This window comes from Anolis sagrei, chromosome 6 (assembly GCF_037176765.1).
Source record: "Anolis sagrei isolate rAnoSag1 chromosome 6, rAnoSag1.mat, whole genome shotgun sequence".
Taxonomy (NCBI): domain Eukaryota; kingdom Metazoa; phylum Chordata; class Lepidosauria; order Squamata; family Dactyloidae; genus Anolis; species Anolis sagrei.
This window is the reverse complement of record NC_090026.1, coordinates 44,391,828-44,409,766: the sequence shown is the minus strand read 5'-3', so window position 1 is coordinate 44,409,766 and position 17,939 is coordinate 44,391,828. Positions and strand designations below refer to the sequence as shown.

The 17,939-nt window shown below is 44.4% G+C and overlaps 1 protein-coding gene across 2 annotated transcripts in view; it reads right to left on the bottom strand.

The window, feature by feature from the left end:
• Positions 1-17,939, bottom strand: part of SLC25A39 (solute carrier family 25 member 39) — a 38,643-nt gene that overhangs the window by 5,688 nt on the left and 15,016 nt on the right. Inside the window, exons 4-9 of one of the 2 annotated variants that reach the window (XM_060781121.2) lie at positions 17,688-17,732; positions 13,346-13,455; positions 12,556-12,623; positions 10,461-10,585; positions 3,376-3,549; positions 2,114-2,223 (exon numbers count right to left, since the gene is read on the bottom strand). In XM_060781121.2, coding sequence (XP_060637104.2) covers positions 2,114-2,223; positions 3,376-3,549; positions 10,461-10,585; positions 12,556-12,623; positions 13,346-13,455; positions 17,688-17,732 — 632 coding nt within the window. The remainder of the gene's footprint in view (positions 1-2,113; positions 2,224-3,375; positions 3,550-10,460; positions 10,586-12,555; positions 12,624-13,345; positions 13,456-17,687; positions 17,733-17,939) is intronic. The other variant, XM_067470072.1, reaches the window with a different exon arrangement.

Genomic DNA, 17,939 nt, shown 5'->3' with positions numbered 1-17,939 from the left:
ACATTCCTATTTACATGGTTGGGTACAAGGACCCCAAGGCTGTGCACTTAAACAACAGATGTCCATTAATGCCACTTTCTGTATTTAAAACGGATAGGCTAAAATGAAGGAGACATGAGCTCCTGGAATCTTCAAAATATTGAATTCTACTTAAGCATATTAATGGGTTTGACAACAAGCTGAGACCCAGTTCATGAAAGTAGAGATCAGAGGGTATTAATCAGATGGCTACACATAATTTATAGTATTGAATGCTACGTGTCTTTTACTGCAATTGTCGGTGATCATGAGATGGGGGTGCAATTGCATTCATGTCTGGCAGACCTCCAATAGTGTAAACAGAATTCTGGATCAGATTGGCATTATGGTGTGATTCATCATGGCTTATGTGGACATTGATAGTGGTTTGTTTCTTTGGAGCAATATACAGTTACTATACAAGAGAGCTCTGAAAGTTATTGGTCCACCTGGCAGAAGTCCAGGCAAAGATGCTATATCGAGTGAGGCTGTACCAGATAGTTTGATCCACTGTAACTTCCTGCTAAACATCCTGCAAAGCCGTGGTTGACAGGTACTGACAGCTGAATCATGCCCAGGAAAAGCACGGCATTTAAACTGAATGGCCATTACCTCAGATCAGCTACTTTGATTGCAACAACAGCAAATCCCATTTGATCATTATGAAAAGCAAGGTGGGCAGAAAGTTACAGAATTATCTCCTAACCATCCTGCCATTCTAGAGGGAAGAAGTGGGTAAATCCTCTTTGTGGCTTTTTCTAAAATCATTTGAGGTCAAGTACCATCTATAGCAGGGGTCCTCAAACTTTTTTAAACAGAGGGCCAGGTCACAGTCCCTCAAACTGTTGGAGGGCCGGATTATAATTTGAAAAAAAAAACCATGAATGAATTCCTATGCACACTGCACATATATTATTTGTAGTGCAAAAAACACTTAAAACAATACAGTAATTAAAATGGAGAACAATTTTAACAAATATAAAATTATTAGTATTTCAATTTTATATTTGTTAAAATTGTTCTTCATTTTAATTACTTTATTGTTTTAAGTGTTTTTTGCAATTAGACAATTATTAGTATTTCAATAGGAGCCCCCGGTGGTGCAGTGTTAAACCCCTGTGCCAGTAGGACTGAAGACCGATAGGTTGCAGGTTTGAATCCGGGAGAGACGGATGAGCTCCCTCTATCACCTCCAGCTCCTCATGTGGGGACATGAGAGAAGCCCCCACAAAGATGATAAAACATCAAATCATCTGGGCGTCTCCTGGACAACGTCCTTGCAGATGGCCAATTCTCTCACACCAGAAGCGACTTGCAGTTTCTCAGGTCGCTCCTGACACGACCAAAAAGAAAAAATGTATTTCAATGGGAAGTGCGGGCCCACTTTTGGCTGATGAGATAGGAATTGTTGTTGTTGTTGTGTGCTTTCAAGTCGTTTCAGATTTAGGCTGACTCTGAGCGAGGGCCAGGTAAATGATCTTAGAAGGCCGAATCCGGCTCCCAGGCCTTAGTTTGAGGACCCCTGACCTATAGACTGAATCCTGTCAATCCAGGTTTCATTTTTACTGCCTTTTTGCCACCTTATTTTGCCACAGCAATTACACTGGTCCAAGTGCTCCATATCCTTCAGAGGGGAAAAGCAGAGCAGAAGGTAAGGTCTTGTACTGTCCCAAGGGCAAAAAAAATCCCAAATTGCTAGTGTCAAACTCTATTTCTTAATGGCAAGAGTCCTTCCTTGGCTTGGGGCACTTCTCACTTTTTGTGAATAACAAGGGGAAAGATGACGTTTCCCTACCAAACTAGTTAAGTGAGTTTTTGGGAAAGAGTGAAATAAAAAATAAGCTGACAGAAAGGTAAATTGGTGAAAAGTTTTGAAGAACAATGCACTGCTTCTTAATGGACAGAACCTAACCCACTGAAAGGTGGGTGAAGGGGAACAATTGCCCTACTCTGCTTCTGAAGTACCACGTATTCACAATCAACATGGGGAACACCATCCTTGGCAAGAAAAAAAGAAGTTTAGTCCTTTATGTCTTTGCTCTACATTTCACTGTTTGCACAATCTTTCAAATCCCTGTGAAACACTGGCACTCACCGTCCCGGATATTGCACCAGCTGCAAAGCTGGTCATGAAGGTGGCCTTGTCAAGACAGAATTGACTACAAAGCCAATCTTTCACCAGCTCATAATTAAACCAGTACAAAGCTGTGAAGAAATAACAAGAAAAATCAGAAGGAAGCAGAAGGTTAGTTGCAGATACCAGACACACACACTATACTTCCATTTGATAATGGGGGAATATGTAGTCATTTGCAAGGTTTTTAGCTCTCCCACCCAGGATCTTTATGGATGACACTGTGTTCAGATGAAATGGCTTTTGATTTACTTGACCTGTACATTACCGCAGAAGGCAGAAACTCCTGTCATTGGACAAATTGGAGAGGAACAATCTTGTGGGCTACATCACTTGGGCGCTACTGTGCAGGGTATCTCCAAGGTAGAATGGTGCCAAGAAGGCTTACTTGCCAACTCCATGCAATATCAGGATATACCGGACAGATGTTCCTCCAATCCACTTTCAGACACATTACAGGAGACAATGCCACAATATACACGGACCACATATACTGTTAATGTCCTGTGGTTCTGAAAAGGTGTGACACTGTACTCAATAATCAGCTAAAGTGGTATTGTTTCAAGAAAAAGTGAACAGCCAGGCTCTCGTTTTTGGATACCCTAGAATTGACATTTGTCAATAGCTCTAGATCAGGGGTCCTCAAACTTTTTAAACAGAGGGCCAGGTCACAGTCCCTCAAACTGTTGAAGGGCCAGATTATAATTTGAAAAAATCATGAATGAATTCCTATGCACACTGCACATATCTCATTTGTAGTGCAAAAAAACCCCACCTAAAAACAATACAATAATTAAAATGAAGAACAATTTTAACAATATAAATTTATTAGTATTTTAATGGGAAGTGTAGGCCTGCTTTTGGCTGATGAGATAGGGTTGTTGTGTGCTTTTAAGTTGTTTCAGACTTAGGTTGAGCCAGGTCCAGGTAAATGACCTTGGAGGGCCATATCCGGCCCCTGGGCCTTAGTTTGAGGACCCCTGCTCTAGAAGAAGCCATGGGTAGCTCCTATCATGCTTCTGTATGTAATTCATTCCAAACCCCTTAAATCTTAAATCTTGATTTCCCTTAGCTGCTTTGAGTCCTCTTGAGGGGAGATAAAGCAGGGTATAAAATATAATAATAATAATAATAATAATAATAATAATAATGAGGAGGAGGAGGAGGGGGAGCAGGAGGACTACTAGGGACTATGATTTCCCTTTTCCTCATCCTATTCATACCTGAGAAGGGAACATCCCGCAATAGTGTGGGTCCCCAACCCCTCCAGAGGGACAGCCATCCATCCTGGGCCACAGCAGATTGGATGCACACACGCAACTCATGGTAAGTCAGCTGGCGGGACTGCATCTTTGTTCGGATGAGTTCCAAGGGACTGATCACAGTTACTGCACCCACTAAAGAAGAGAATGGCAACTGAAAACCACACTTCAAATAAAAGATACTTCTTTGCCCTCCACCCTCAGACACCAACTGGAATGTAAATGCATAGAACATAGCGTGGTAGATCTTTATTACAAACTAACTGGCTTATCAACCAAAGTGGCATTGGGGTGCTCCTGCATCACAATACAGGAGAGCATGATCTAAAGTCCATCGAGCTCAGTATTCTGTCTCACAATGGGTCAGCAAGATCTCACAAGATGCTAATAAGAAGGATGAGGATAACTACGGTCAGCTATCTGGGCCCATGGATTATGTATCTACAGATTCAACCATCAATAGCTTAACTTCCGGTTCCGGTGATGGCGGGCGGCAGCGACAACACCGAGCTGCGCTAGCCATCTGCTCAGAATCCTAAGGAATCCTAAGGAATCCTTAGAAAAAACCCCCCTTGAACCATCAAAAATTGGGGGGAGGTGAGACCGACACCAAAGGACGAGGTGTTGAGGCCCAGAACCCGAAGAACCAAGGGCTGAGAGACGGGAGAGGCAGGAGGCGGAGGAAGGGAGCGCCGCGACTGTGACTGGCTCCCCTAAGGAAGATACATACCAGCGTTGCTGGCCTTCTGGTGAGCTGTCTGCCTGGGCACCTCCCGCCGGCGGTTCCGCCGCCGCCTGGGTCCTGGGACCGCTGTGGAGCCCTGTCTAGCCCGGCGCGAGAGCTGGCGTGGTTGCCGTCCCGGCCGCCATCTTGCCTGCAGCCGGGCCTTGCTACTTGCTACTCGCTGCTGCCGCGGTCAAGAAGAGACTGCATACGGCCCCTGAGGAGGGTGCTCGCCAACGCTGCTGCGGGCCTCCTGGCTGGCCGACGGTCCCGCCGCCGCCTGGGCCTTGGGATCACTGCGGGGGTTCCGTTTGGCCCGACGAGAGCTCTGTCGCGGCCGCCATTTTGCCCGCCCAGGTCCTAGCGCCGCCGCGCTCCTGGCGAAAGCCTTGCGCTTCACGAAAAGCCTCGGCGTTGGGGGCCTCTTGAGCACTTTTTGCCCGCCCCAGGTCCTAGCGCCGCCGCGTTCCTGGAGAAAGCCTTGCACTTGACGAAGCCTCGGCGTTGGGGGCCTCTTGAGCCCAGGGAGGACCCAGCCGGACGCCGCTGCCACTTCCACAGCTGCCGGATCACCACCAGGCGCGGCTGCCGCGGCTGCAGTTACTGCGGCCGACACCATCATTGGGCCGTTGCCAGCGCTGTAGCCCGGAGGAGATCGCTGCCTCCTGCCCAGGAAGGGATCGTTGCCTGCAACGGCACCAGCCACGGGGAGGTGCTGGGCCGACCAGACCATCGCCAGGCCACCGCTGGACCGCAGCCACCAGGCCGCCACGGTAGCCAGGCCGCAACTGCAGTGAGGCCGCCACTGCGGCCCCTTCCATCAGGCCGCTGCGGAGTGGTGGCCTCCTCTCACCAGGCCGCTGCGGAGTAGTGGCCTCTTTTGCCGCCTGGCCGTTGCCGCCGCTGCCCGACGAGTCCATCACCATCCTGTCGTCATTGCCGTGGCTGGGGGGGCTGTCGCCGTTTTCCATCTTATGATCCAGCCCCTCTTCCATCAGGCGGCTGTAGACTCACGGCCCCTCCCCGGCCCAAACTCCACCAGGGCAAAGCAACGAGTTGAGTAGACCCTTGTGCCGACCGTCCTTGTGTGGACCTCTCTTGTGTTGACCTTTAAGCTTGTGTAGATCTTTAAGCTGTGCTGACCGTCCTTGTGTGGACCTCTCTTGTGTTGACCTTTAAGCTTGTGTAGACCTTAAGCTGGCTTCTTCGCTGGTACTTACTGAGCAGAATGTGATTAACCATCTGTGTTGCCCCACCCCCGAGTTATCAACTCCGGAAGCATATCCGCTGGTTTACCAACCGTCTATAGTCTCATCGGGGTCATAGCAATATTTAGTTAACTACCATCATTATCACCCATAAGGGGTAATCGTATAATACCAACTACCACTTTCCTGGTAACCATTGTTGTCATCTGTCATCATTGTAATAAGAACGATTTAGAGCACCTAGGCGCCTGCCATTGCTGCTAGATTGCACCAGCACTTTCACCCTTTCCCCGTCCCTCTGTGCCGCACTTTATATCGATAAGTAGAGCACTTTAGACCTAGCACTTTATTAAATGTGCCTTTGAATGTGTGTTGCTGCTAATTAATTTACGATCATTCACGCCCACCAATGAACTGCTCCTGAAATCTAGGCACTTTAAGAACTGGACTATTGAAGCAGTCGGAACATCGACTACCACCCATATTGCTGCTACCCATGTGGCCCCCTGCCCCCCTTTGGGTACTGTTTATGTTGCTCTGGTGTGGAGGCAGAAGAGGTGGCCCGGAGCCTGTGATGGAGAGTGTGGTGGGGAGGGGGGGGGGAGGGGGAGGGGGGATGCTGGCAAGAACCAATAAACATGACAACAAGCGTAGGAGAAAGTAATCTTATAGCTCATAACTGCGGCATGGAGGGGGGGAGGTGTTCCACTAGCCGAGGGGTCCCCATAGAGGTCGTGGTGGGAAGGAGGAGATGCGGGAGAAGGAGACCTCGAATTCGGCCTAATTCGGACCGCTTTTCCAAATTAACTATCCCCAATAGGTCTCCTAAGGCAATTTGGTGTAACCAGGTGAGCGGGCCCTCTGGCTTGAAGGTGGTGTTGTTGAACGCCAGGTCTGTCAACGGAAAAACAACTTGGATTCAGGACTTAATCCTGGAGGAGCGGGCAGATCTGGCGTGCATCACTGAGACCTGGTTGGATGAAGCGGGGGGCGTAAATCTCTCCCAGCTTTGTCCTCCAGGTTTCTCCGTGCAACACCAACCAAGAACCAGAGGACGGGGAGGCGGGGTCGCAGTGGTCTATAGAGATTCCATCCATCTAACCAGGAGCCCCATCCCGCAGACCACAAATTTTGAATGCGTCCACCTGAGGGTGGGTGACCGGGACAGAATAGGGATTCTGCTAGTGTACCGTCCACCTCGCTGCACTACAGTCTCCCTACCTGAGCTAGCGGGGGTGGTCTCGAGCCTGGCGGTGGAGTCCCAACGGCTTTTGGTGCTGGGGGACTTCAACATCCACGCCGAGGCAACCCTCACAGGTGCGGCTCAGGACTTCATGTCCGCCATGGCAACCATGGGGCTGTCCCAACAAATATCTGGCCCCACCCACTGTGCTGGACACACATTGGACTTGGTTTTCTGCCAGGGATGGGAGCAGGGTGGCGGTGTGGAGGAGTTGTCCATCTCTCCGTTGCCGTGGTCCGACCACTTCCTGATTAGATTTAGGCTCACTGCGCCCCCTAACCTCCGCAAGGGTGGAGGACCCATTAAGATGGTCCGCCCCAGGAGGCTAATGGATCCGAATGGATTCCTGACGGCTCTTGGGGAGTTTCCCGCCACCGCGGTAGGTGATCATGTCGAGGCCTTGGTCGCTCTCTGGAATGGGGAGATGACCAGGGCTATTGACAAGATCGCTCCGGAACGTCCCCTCTCAAGTAACCGAGCTAAACCAGCTCCTTGGTTTACTGAGGAACTGGCAGCGATGAAGCGAAGGAAGAGGGTTCTAGAGAGCGTGTGGCGATCGGACCCAAGCGAGCCAAACCGAACACGGTTTGTGTCCTTTTTAAGGGCATATGCCGTGGCAATAAGAGCCGCAAAGAAAACCTTCTTTGCGGCCACTATTGCGTCTGCAAAAAACCGTCCGGCGGAGCTGTTCCGGGTTGTCAGAGGTCTTTTAACTCCCCCTATCTCAGGTGGGAGCCCTGACAACTCGGCAGCGCGCTGTGAAGCATTTGCTCGGTTCTTTACAGACAAAGTCGCTTTGATCCGTTCTGGGCTGGACGCCACATTAAGTGCAGTCTCTGGGGATGTGACACAAGCACCTGCTTGTCCGATTTTGTTGGATTCTTTTCAGTTTGTGAAACCCGAGGATGTGGACAAGGTACTTGGAGGAATGAGACCCACCACGTCCATCCTAGACCCCTGCCCATCCTGGCTTCTGAAGGAGGCCAGAGGGGGATTGGCCGAGTGGGTAACGGTGGTGGTTAATGCCTCCCTTCGGGAAGGCAAGATTCCAGCGAGCCTAAAACAGGCTGTTATAAAGCCGCTGTTGAAGAAACCATCACTTGACCCCACTAAATTGGACAACTTTCGGCCTGTTTCCAATCTTCCCTTCTTGGGCAAAGTCATGGAAAGCGTGGTGGCCTCACAACTCCAGGTATTCTTGAGAGACACGGATTATCTGGATCCGGCACAGTCTGGTTTCAGACCGGGACATGGTACCGAGACGGTCTTGGTCGCCTTAGTGGATGATCTGCGCCGGGAGCTAGACAGGGGGAGTGTGTCCCTGTTGGTGCTCCTGGACCTCTCAGCGGCCTTCGATACCGTCGACCACGGTATTCTTCTGGGGCGCCTTGCAGAGATGGGTCTTGGGGGCACTGCTCTGCGGTGGCTCCAGTCATTTCTGGAGGGTCGTACTCAGATGGTGTTACTGGGGGACTCCTGTTCAACGCCGCAGCCGTTGACCTGTGGCGTTCCTCAGGGTTCCATCTTGTCCCCCTTGTTGTTTAACATCTACATGAAGCCGCTGGGTGAGATCATCCGGAGTTTCGGGGTGCGGTGTCATCTGTACGCAGATGACGTCTAACTCTGTCACTCCTTCCCACCTGCTACTAAGGAGGCTGTCGAAGTCCTGAACCGGTGCCTGGCCGCTGTGACGGTCTGGATGAGGGCGAACAAACTGAAATTAAATCCAGACAAGACAGAGGTACTCCTGGTCAGTCGCAAGGCCGAACAGGGTATAGGGTTACAGCCTGTGTTGGATGGGGTCGCACTCCCCTTGAAGGCACAGGTTCGCAGCTTGGGTGTGACCCTGGACTCATCGCTGAGCCTGGACCCCCAGGTTTCAGCGGTGACCAGGGGAGCATTTGCACAGCTTCGGCTCGTGCGCCAGCTGCGCCCGTATCTTGGGAAGTCTGACTTGGCCACGGTGGTACACGCTTTGGTCACATCCCGCCTCGACTACTGCAACGCTCTCTACGTGGGGCTGCCCTTGAAGACGGCCCGGAAGCTTCAGCTAGTCCAGCGCGCGGCAGCCATGTTGTTAACGGGAGCAGGACGCAGAGAGCATACAACGCCCCTGCTGTCCCAGCTCCACTGGCTGCCGATTTGCTACCGGGCCCAATTTAAGGTGCTGGTGTTATCCTACAAAGCCCTAAACGGTTCCGGCCCAAAATACCTTGCAGACCGCATCTCGGCCTACGAGCCCACGAGGGCCTTGAGATCATCCGGGGAGGCCCTTCTCTCGGTCCCGCCTGCCTCACAGGCACGTCTGGCGGGGACGAGGGAGCGGGCCTTCTCGGTGGTGGCCCCCCGGCTGTGGAACACCCTCCCTACCGAAGTTAGACAGGCGCCCTCCTTGATGGCCTTTCGTAGGGGCCTGAAAACATGGCTCTTCGAGCAGGCCTTCAACTGAGTGTATCTTGGAATGACACTGGAATGAACTAGGACTATGAATTTCGGCTATGACCCCAGGACTTGACGAAGCGGATTTTTAGTATAGTATATGTTATGTTGTATTTGTCTGGTCTGTATTGTCACGATTTACTGTATACTGTCTTTCTTTGTCGTTGTTCACCGCCCCGAGTCGCCTTCGGGCTGAGAGGGGCGGTCAATAAATGCAAGAAATAATAAATAAATAAATAAATAAATAAATAAACGCAGTTTTTAAAAAATCTAATAAGTAAATCTAGATTTGCCATTTTATATAAAGGACACCATTTTACTATGCCATTGTATATAATGGGACCTGAGAAGCCATACATTTTGGCAGCCATGGGGAGGATTTGGAACCAAATCCCAACAGATTCTAAGAACCGTTCATTTTGTTGCTGGCCCCAAGCAAAAAAGCATAAAAAACACAAAGACGATTAGCAATGGCTCTAGACATCAAAGTGTATTTGCCAATATCATTATTTACTTTAAAGCATTTATATACTAACATACAAGTGTTCAAACACCATCACTACACCAGAGACCCTTCATTCTCTCGGGCCACCTTTAGTAGCATTTTTGGCAGGGCCACAACAGAGGATCTTTTCAGTGGAACTTTGCTAAAATAGCCAAACTAGCTGCATCTGTAATGCCCTTTGCCAAACGATGCAACTATTTTCATTCAGCCAAAGATTTGTGTGTTAAAGTAAATTTTAATTTGGTAGATGTATTTTAAAAAGGTATTTCCTGCATCACAGTATGCTCTAACTATAATTTGGTAATTTGTCCACATTCTGTTATTGCTATCGGACTTTCAGCAGAAAGGCAGCACATACACTCAGTAATGAATAATCAATTTAAATACCCTGTAAAACAAATAATCATTATCATCTCTTTGTTGCAAGTAGATGTAAGGGCAGAAGCAACTAGGGCTGAGAAGCTAATGAAGTACAATCTGAACTGAAGCACCATTTGGCAAGAATGTGCCCGGCTAACTATCCATAATTTTGGAAAAAAATGTAACTCTTGAAATCTCCTAGTCAGTGTTTACTACAATAAGCATGTATCCTATAAAAATTCACAGCGCTGCAAGGGACTGAGGCTAATTGGTTATAGATCTGTTCTGTTTTCGAATGCATTTCTTTCTTTCACATGTATGTGTTTAATACAATGCATACTCTACCTCAAATCTCCAGTAATCGGTTACTGGCACTAAAAACTAAAAAGGTATTATCTCTAAGAAACTCACTCTCACCCTTAAACAGAACCAAAACATGGAGGCTAAAGCACTTAGGTAAGAACAACACTTAAAAGCTAATGATTTTAAAACATATATATCTATTTAAAACAACAAAGCAGACAATCCCTGGGAGAATTACAAACATAAAAGGAAAGTAAGACTCACATCGAGCAACAGCTCCAGCCACTAGTGGGATGTAGCGCCCTTGGCTATCCATCTTAGAATGTAAAAAATCACGTAGTTGATCATAACTAGTGAAGTAGATTACAGTGGCGGGAACAGCCATCACTCTGTTGAAAAGTGAACATTAAGTACCATGGTTCAAGATAGCACTTTGGGTGTACACACATAGAAACTACCACAAAAATACCATAAATAGCATATGAATACTATGAATATACCATGAAAATACCATGAATAGCATGAATATCATACAAACCCATCAACAATTCTGATAACAAAGTGCCAAAGGCCCCAATAAGGCAAGAACTAGAGCTACAATTCAATCAATATTGCTGAAAAAATTAAAATAAGAGATCTCACTTAAAATCCCCTTCCGATTTCTTGGGCTTTAGCAGAAATCTACTACATCTTTTAAAGGGTCACATCAGAAGTATAACAGGCAAAAGCCTTTCCTTAAAATAACCCTAAACAAAGCCTATCCTGCAGCATCTAACATAGTCAAAAACAAAAGCCATATGACTCCCTTTTGGAGCACAAATCACTCCAATGATTTTTTATACCCACCCCAAAATGGAGTTGTGAGATCTTTTCCAGGGGCTAAGCTGGGAATTATGATCTCTTACTTGAGGCTGTATGTATATACAAACAGTCCTCAGGTTATTAACAAGATAGGTTTTGTAGGTTTGTTTTTAAGATGAAATTGTATGTAAGTCAGAACAGGTACATTTTAAAAATGTACGGTAATTCCAGCCTTTTTTTTTTGTTTTTGATAGCATTAACCTTAACATCCCCTGTGGTGTTTGTTTTTCTGTCTGTGCCCATGTTCAGAAGATTTGACCTCACTTTCTATCTCTGTAAAAATTGCATTTTGAAAAAATTGAGTAGTTGTAGAAACAAGGATTGGTGATCAAGCTTCAGTGGAAACACCTTTTCACCATGATAACTCTTAAAGGAGTGAATTTATTTTTCTAGGGGTAGATTTCCTCTCACTTCCTAATAATAATAATAATAATAATAATAATAATAATAATAATAATAATAATTTATTTGTACCCCGCTACCATCTCCCCAAGGGACTCGGTGCGGCTTACATGACGCCAAGCCCACAGTACATCAATAAACAAAGGCGATAACAAATAAGCAATACAAAACAGTTAAAATAAAGCTCATAAACAAAAAATACACAATAAACAATAACATACAAGCATTTAAAAACCTATGGCCGGGCCAAATGTAATAATTAAAATTTAAAATAATGCTGGGCATGAACAAGGTAGGGTATAACTAGGACAGGGTTTTCAAAGAAAGATGAGGGCGCGCAGACAATCCTAAATCAATATTAAAGTGCATTTGAGGATATATTGCTAAGAGTTTATCCTGAGAAGGCACACTGGAACAACCACGTTTTCAGGCTCCTCCTAAAAACTGCCAGTGTTGGGGCATGTCTGATGTCCTTGGGGAGTGAATTCCAGAGTCGGGGGGCCACCACCAAGATGGCCCTCTCCCTCGTCCCCACCAATCACGCCTGTGAAGGAGGTGGGAGCGCGAGCAGGGCCTCTCCAGATGATCGAAGAGATCGTGTGGGTTCGTACATAGAAATGCGGCCACGCATTGTCTCACCCCCATTTGTAGCTAGGAGTCGGATGCAAGTCGGATGTTTGTAATGCAGGGACTACCTGTATATATGTCAGGCACACACATAAAAACATACATACACATGTACATGTGCATACATGGGCCCACCAGAGCCATGATTTCAACCAACAGTGGATTCTTACATTCCGTAATATTAAATGGCAGTGATGGGAATGTGCTGAAGCATGCATGTCCACACCACAGCATTTAATATCAGTTGTGATCACCCACTTTTTCTATATTTTCATGGGGTTGAATTCTTGTCATATCTGTGGATATGATGAGTCTAGTGTATGTGTGTGTGGTAAGAGTGAAGTATTTCAGGGCAATCAGTTCTCTTAGAATTATTATTATAATAAATAACTGAAAAGTGTTGTATGCCTTGTGATATGGAAATGGGGTAGTGGTGTTCTGGTTGTATACTAATCATGCTTAGACTCACAGTGTGGGTGGCAGGCCACTCCATAAAGATCGAATGCCCTCGTGGCGTATTATCTTCACAAAAGCATCCTGGAGCAAGTAAAAAGACAAAAGAAAAGTAAGTTAGTAAAAAGAAAACACTAAAATGTACTTTAGACTAAGCTGTTGAACTGATGCATATTTTGGAGTAAATCCAACACTAATCAATTTCCTCAGTAGCTGTAGATGACCAGAAATTCATTCAGGGCTCACTGTTCAAGAAGTGGTGCTCTAGACTACTTGACAAAAGTCAGGGTTTTTCTTCTAATCTGATTTCATTTCTACACTAATCACAAAATAAAGTTTCCTCAAAATCTGTGGTCAAAGGTTATTACTCTCTTCAGCTAATAATGTTCATAAGCTTATTTACAAGAAGCTTAAACTTTATATTAGGATGCCATTAATTGCATTAGGTTAGGCCACATACACAAATGTATGTAACAAATTCCATACAAGCCATCTGGAGGTCTATCACATAATACTAAAGCCATTCTACTTTTTTAAAAGGCCATTCAGACTATGATAAATCCAGACATTAGCAAAACTTTGTTATAGCCTCTAGAACCCTCCAACCAACATAGCCATGCTGGCTAGCAGACTTGGGCCTCTGCTGTCCCCCCACTTCACCCCAAAGTAACTTTACAAAACACTGATCCGGCCACATTTCTACTCAGGTTAACATACTGCTTTACATAGCTAACTCAATGCGACTATGAAACTCCCACGGCTCTTATCTGACAGATGGTTCAGTTTTTCAACAGGTAAGTTCTTACCAAAGTGCCAGTGAATTGAGTTGGGGCCTTATACCAGGCAGTGCAGCCATTGCCATTCTGACACACATATAGGTGGTCCATCAGGCCATTGCAGTAAAGGAAGCATTTCCCTGTGGAAGGGGAAGAGGGGAAAAATAAAACAGAATGGTGCTCAGGAAAGGGGGAACTTACACCATCAGATGTTCTTGCTTGGTCACTCCCTACCCAGCCATATACAGTTATAAAAAAAAAATCCACATATGTTGCCTCCCTGAGTCCCCAAAATATGATTGTGTAAATCCCATAGGCCCTAATAAGAACCACTTAAGAATTCACTTCTCAAAATAGAATTTGACCTCTTGAGAATCTAGTTTATAGCCTTGACTGCAGAATAAGTTCTAAATGTGCAGTTAATAGTTGATGCTCTCTCAAACACTAAGAAGAGTATGTACTTATCAACACTAAGAAGAGACAAACATACAAAGCAAAGAAGCATTTCTGGTGGTCAGGGGCTGAGTATCACACATAACTCCTTCTACATACAGAGCGGCCTGAGATAGGTCATAGTTCAAATCCAGATCAGCCATAGCTGTTGCATGGTCTAAAGCAAAATACTCTCTCAACTTGGGAATAAAAGTTATTTTCCCTGACCAAAAGTCTATCACTGGTGTACATATTATTCTCCTTTCACCAGTGGCCAAAACAATTAGGTGAAAAGTAAATTAACACCAAAATAAACACACCAAATCCTGTGTTTACCTACAGGTTTATTCCAAATGGGATGACCTGTGCTTTCTCAAAATAGTATCCAAACCCTCTATAAGTTATGGTAGGCTTTGGAGAATGGTATGCCAAAGATATAAAAATATAGGGACATGGGCCACATAGAAAAAGTCAGAACAGAATGCTTACTCCTTGAGAGGTACTACTCTGTTGCTTGCAAGTCGAGGCTGCTAGGATGCCAGTACTTTTGGTTTTAAATTTGCCATCAGTAACAAATTGGATGACAGTTAATAAACTAAAGATGAATTTGGACAACACAGTGTTTCTGATCAGTTGAAAAGTACACCAGGGAATAGTGATCTAATCTTTGCTGGGTGGTTATATCCTGCCGCCGGATATGTTTGAGGACCTGGAGTAATCCTTGAGCTTGGATATCCAGATTTCTGCTGTGACTGGGAATGTATTTCCAGAATTAGAACTAGTACACCTGCACTGAAGATGTCAGATCATACAGTTACATGGTTCTTGGTTATATTCTCTTTAGTTTACAGTAATAAATTCTGCGAGAGGCTATTTTTAAGAGAACTCAGAATACACCAATGACTAATTGATATTCAGTGTGGAAAATTGATGGGGATACAAGGAGGTTGGCAGGATGGTTTTGAGATACAACAAAAAGATGTTGATTGGAATAAAATATTGATATCAATGTCATACAAAGCTATTTTACCCAAATTAAAATAATCATTTTGAATACAGTACATAGTTGACATCAGTATTCCATTTTAATTTTAAATTTTAAAAGTATTTATTATATAAACATATAATTAGATGACTCAATTGAAGGTCATAGATATTTATACTTCTTTCTTCACATTACATCAGGTACCTGTCAGCCATTTCTAAGTGTTTAGGTCAAATTCCTATGCCATGTTTTTTTGGGTGTAAGACCCACTGACTCAAATTAGTATTTAATGTGATCAGCTGTGTATAGAATTGTAGAGTTGCATTTTGAAAAGACTCTTTCAAACAGATCTTTAATATTGCAGTTCTCTCTCTCTCTCTCTCTCTCGCTCTCTGATTTATATAAATAAAAATGTAATGTTCATTTGTGGGATTAACATAACTCAAAAACCACTGGATGAATTGACACCAAATTTGGACACAATACACCTATCAGGCCAACAAGTGGCCATCACCCATAGATTGATACACTATTCCTACACTCAAATAACAAAACACTTGAATACATAGAACTGATTTTAATATTGCTAGTGGCTGCAAGACTGGAAGTAATGAAATATTGAAATTCTCTTAAGCAGAGTCCGAGAGATCACATTAACAGAAAATCTTGTCAGAAATGTACAGAAAAACAAAATGAATTAATATCACACATGGCTTTGGGACAATATAGTATCACTTTATTAATTTTGCCCTCAGAAATAGAACACGTTAAGGAGCCCTAAGATACAATGTTGAATTTTTGGGAAAATCCCTTCTAAATATGAAGTGATAATTGCATTTCACTGGTAAGCTGGCTGGGATTTCTGGGAGTTGTAGACCAAAACACCTGGGGACCCACAAGTTGAGAACCACTGGTCTAGGCTATATCCCTGAACTATTCAGGAGAGGCCCTTCTGTCAACCACCATCTGCAGAGGCATGTCTGGTAGTAAGAAGCCAGAACTATATCCAAACAAACTTCTTTATGCTCAAAACACATTATGTTGTGTATCATATCCTAAGCATTTAATTCCACAAAGGCAATATCAAATACATTACACTCAACACATACCTATTCCATTTCAAAGGAGCACAGGGTTCAGGAAAATCATAACATTTATAAAGGAACACAGAGAGAACTCACAAACTCTAGATGTAGAGCATGGGATAAAACTTTTACCCAATTCTACCACATGCAGTGTTTTCTGTGCTACCTGACACTTAGCTCCGCATAGCATTCCGATATGCTCAGTTTTGTTTTAAAAACAAGTATTTTAGCTGGCATGGCTATAGAGTTAAATGGAAATGTTTCTTTCTTTGTCCTTTTCCTCACTTCCAACTGAGAAAGGGAGCAAAAAAGAGAGATCAATCTGGAAATTTCACATTACGAACTAGAATGATTCTTTAAAAAAATCAAACATATTTGAAATTACAGTAGGTCTTCCACATTTGCTGGGATCAGCGGCACAAAACCTCTTTGAAAGTAGAAAAATCATATCCTAAAAGGTGGGTTTTTTTCCTTGAGAGAACAACTCTCTAGGAATCTCTAGTCCAGTGGTTCTCAACCTGGGGTCCCCAGATGTTTTTGGCCCCCAACTCCCAGAAATCCTAACAGCTGGTAAACTGGCTGGGATTTCTGGGAGTTGCAGGCTAAAAACATCTGGGGATCCCAGGTTGAGTACCACTGTTCTAGTCTTTCACTGAAATTGTGTCAATATCTGTGAGAAGTTGACTACGGTCACATTGAAAGCACTAGAGATTCCTAGAGATACTATATTAATCAAATCCCTGAATAAACAAACCCACAAAAGTCAAATTCACAAATGAGTGCCAACTGTATTCTGCATAACTGATCAAAGAATTCAAACTGGAGCAAATTGCAAGCAGAGTACACATAACTCGAACTGCATGCATCTCAAGTCCGTCAAAGACTCCAAGGTGAAAGATTCCCAAAGACTTTATGGAAAAAGCAGTAGGTAAGATAATGCTTTTCTCTAACATAATGTAACACTTATGTTAGAACCAAAGAGCGAGTATCCAGATGCAGAAATCCCTAATCCATGCAACTGCCATTGTAGATACCCTCAGAAGGAGAAGGAGCAGCAGGTTGTCACCTCCACCACAACTAGATACAGCTTCACCAAAGAACCCCTGTTCCTCCACCTATTATTGTTGATGCTGCTGGGTAGAAAAGATGCAGTTGTTCCTTTCATTAGCTTAGATCCAGTTCCAAAAGTTCTTGAATGGCCAAATATTAACTTTGTAATTTAGAACTAGTGCTCAAATTTTATATATTTTCACCCTATTTTTTTCTTTTGTGATGCCTTTTAAGGTCCTTCTAGGATAGAAGAAGCTCTTGTCTTTTGCTATTCAATTCAGAGAAAGGGGTGGTTCCCTTTTTAAATAAAAGTTAAAGTACAGTACTAACAGCAACCTGTGGTCCAGGTTTTGGGAGGTTGCTTTTTTGACTGAATTTTCTAAATGTATACATGAGAATATAGGTTAGATAGGGACCATTTTATTTTTCTGGAGAGTGAACTTATATCAGCTCTTTTCAGAAAATCCTTGCCTATGAAGATGGCTACAATAATTCTGAAATAAGTCAGAATTATCCCCATAACTGAAACAGGCTGATGGATTAACTTGTTGAAGCTGCTTTATGAGCAACTCAAATACAGAATGTAATAACTTACTATTTCAGCCGCCATGTTATATTAAAGCTTTTTTTTTTACAGACACAAAAACTAAATATTTCAAAGAAGGGATTATATGAACTTCTTTTCTACAGCAGAAATGGGAGAGGAGGGAGAAAGAATTACAATACTCTCCTTTGGAGTGTGAGTAGTAAATAGATCAGAACTGCACCCATACAAAGCTGGTAGTAACAGCTGGGATGGGAAATGACCTGAAATACTCACATTTGGCCTGCTGAATGCTCCAGGGTATAGACTGTACTGACAACACTGAAAGACACAACATGGACATACTTAGTAATAGGTGGGGAGGGGGACAAGTAACTATGGGGACACAAGGACCTTTGTCGGAGGCTGGAAGCAGCCCTTCAGCAGTGATACAAAAAACAAAACCACAGTACCAATGATTAATTTTCTCCATGCATTTGGCTAGTTTAGTTGCTTTTAAAGAGCAAATTTGTAGACCTTTCTCTTATG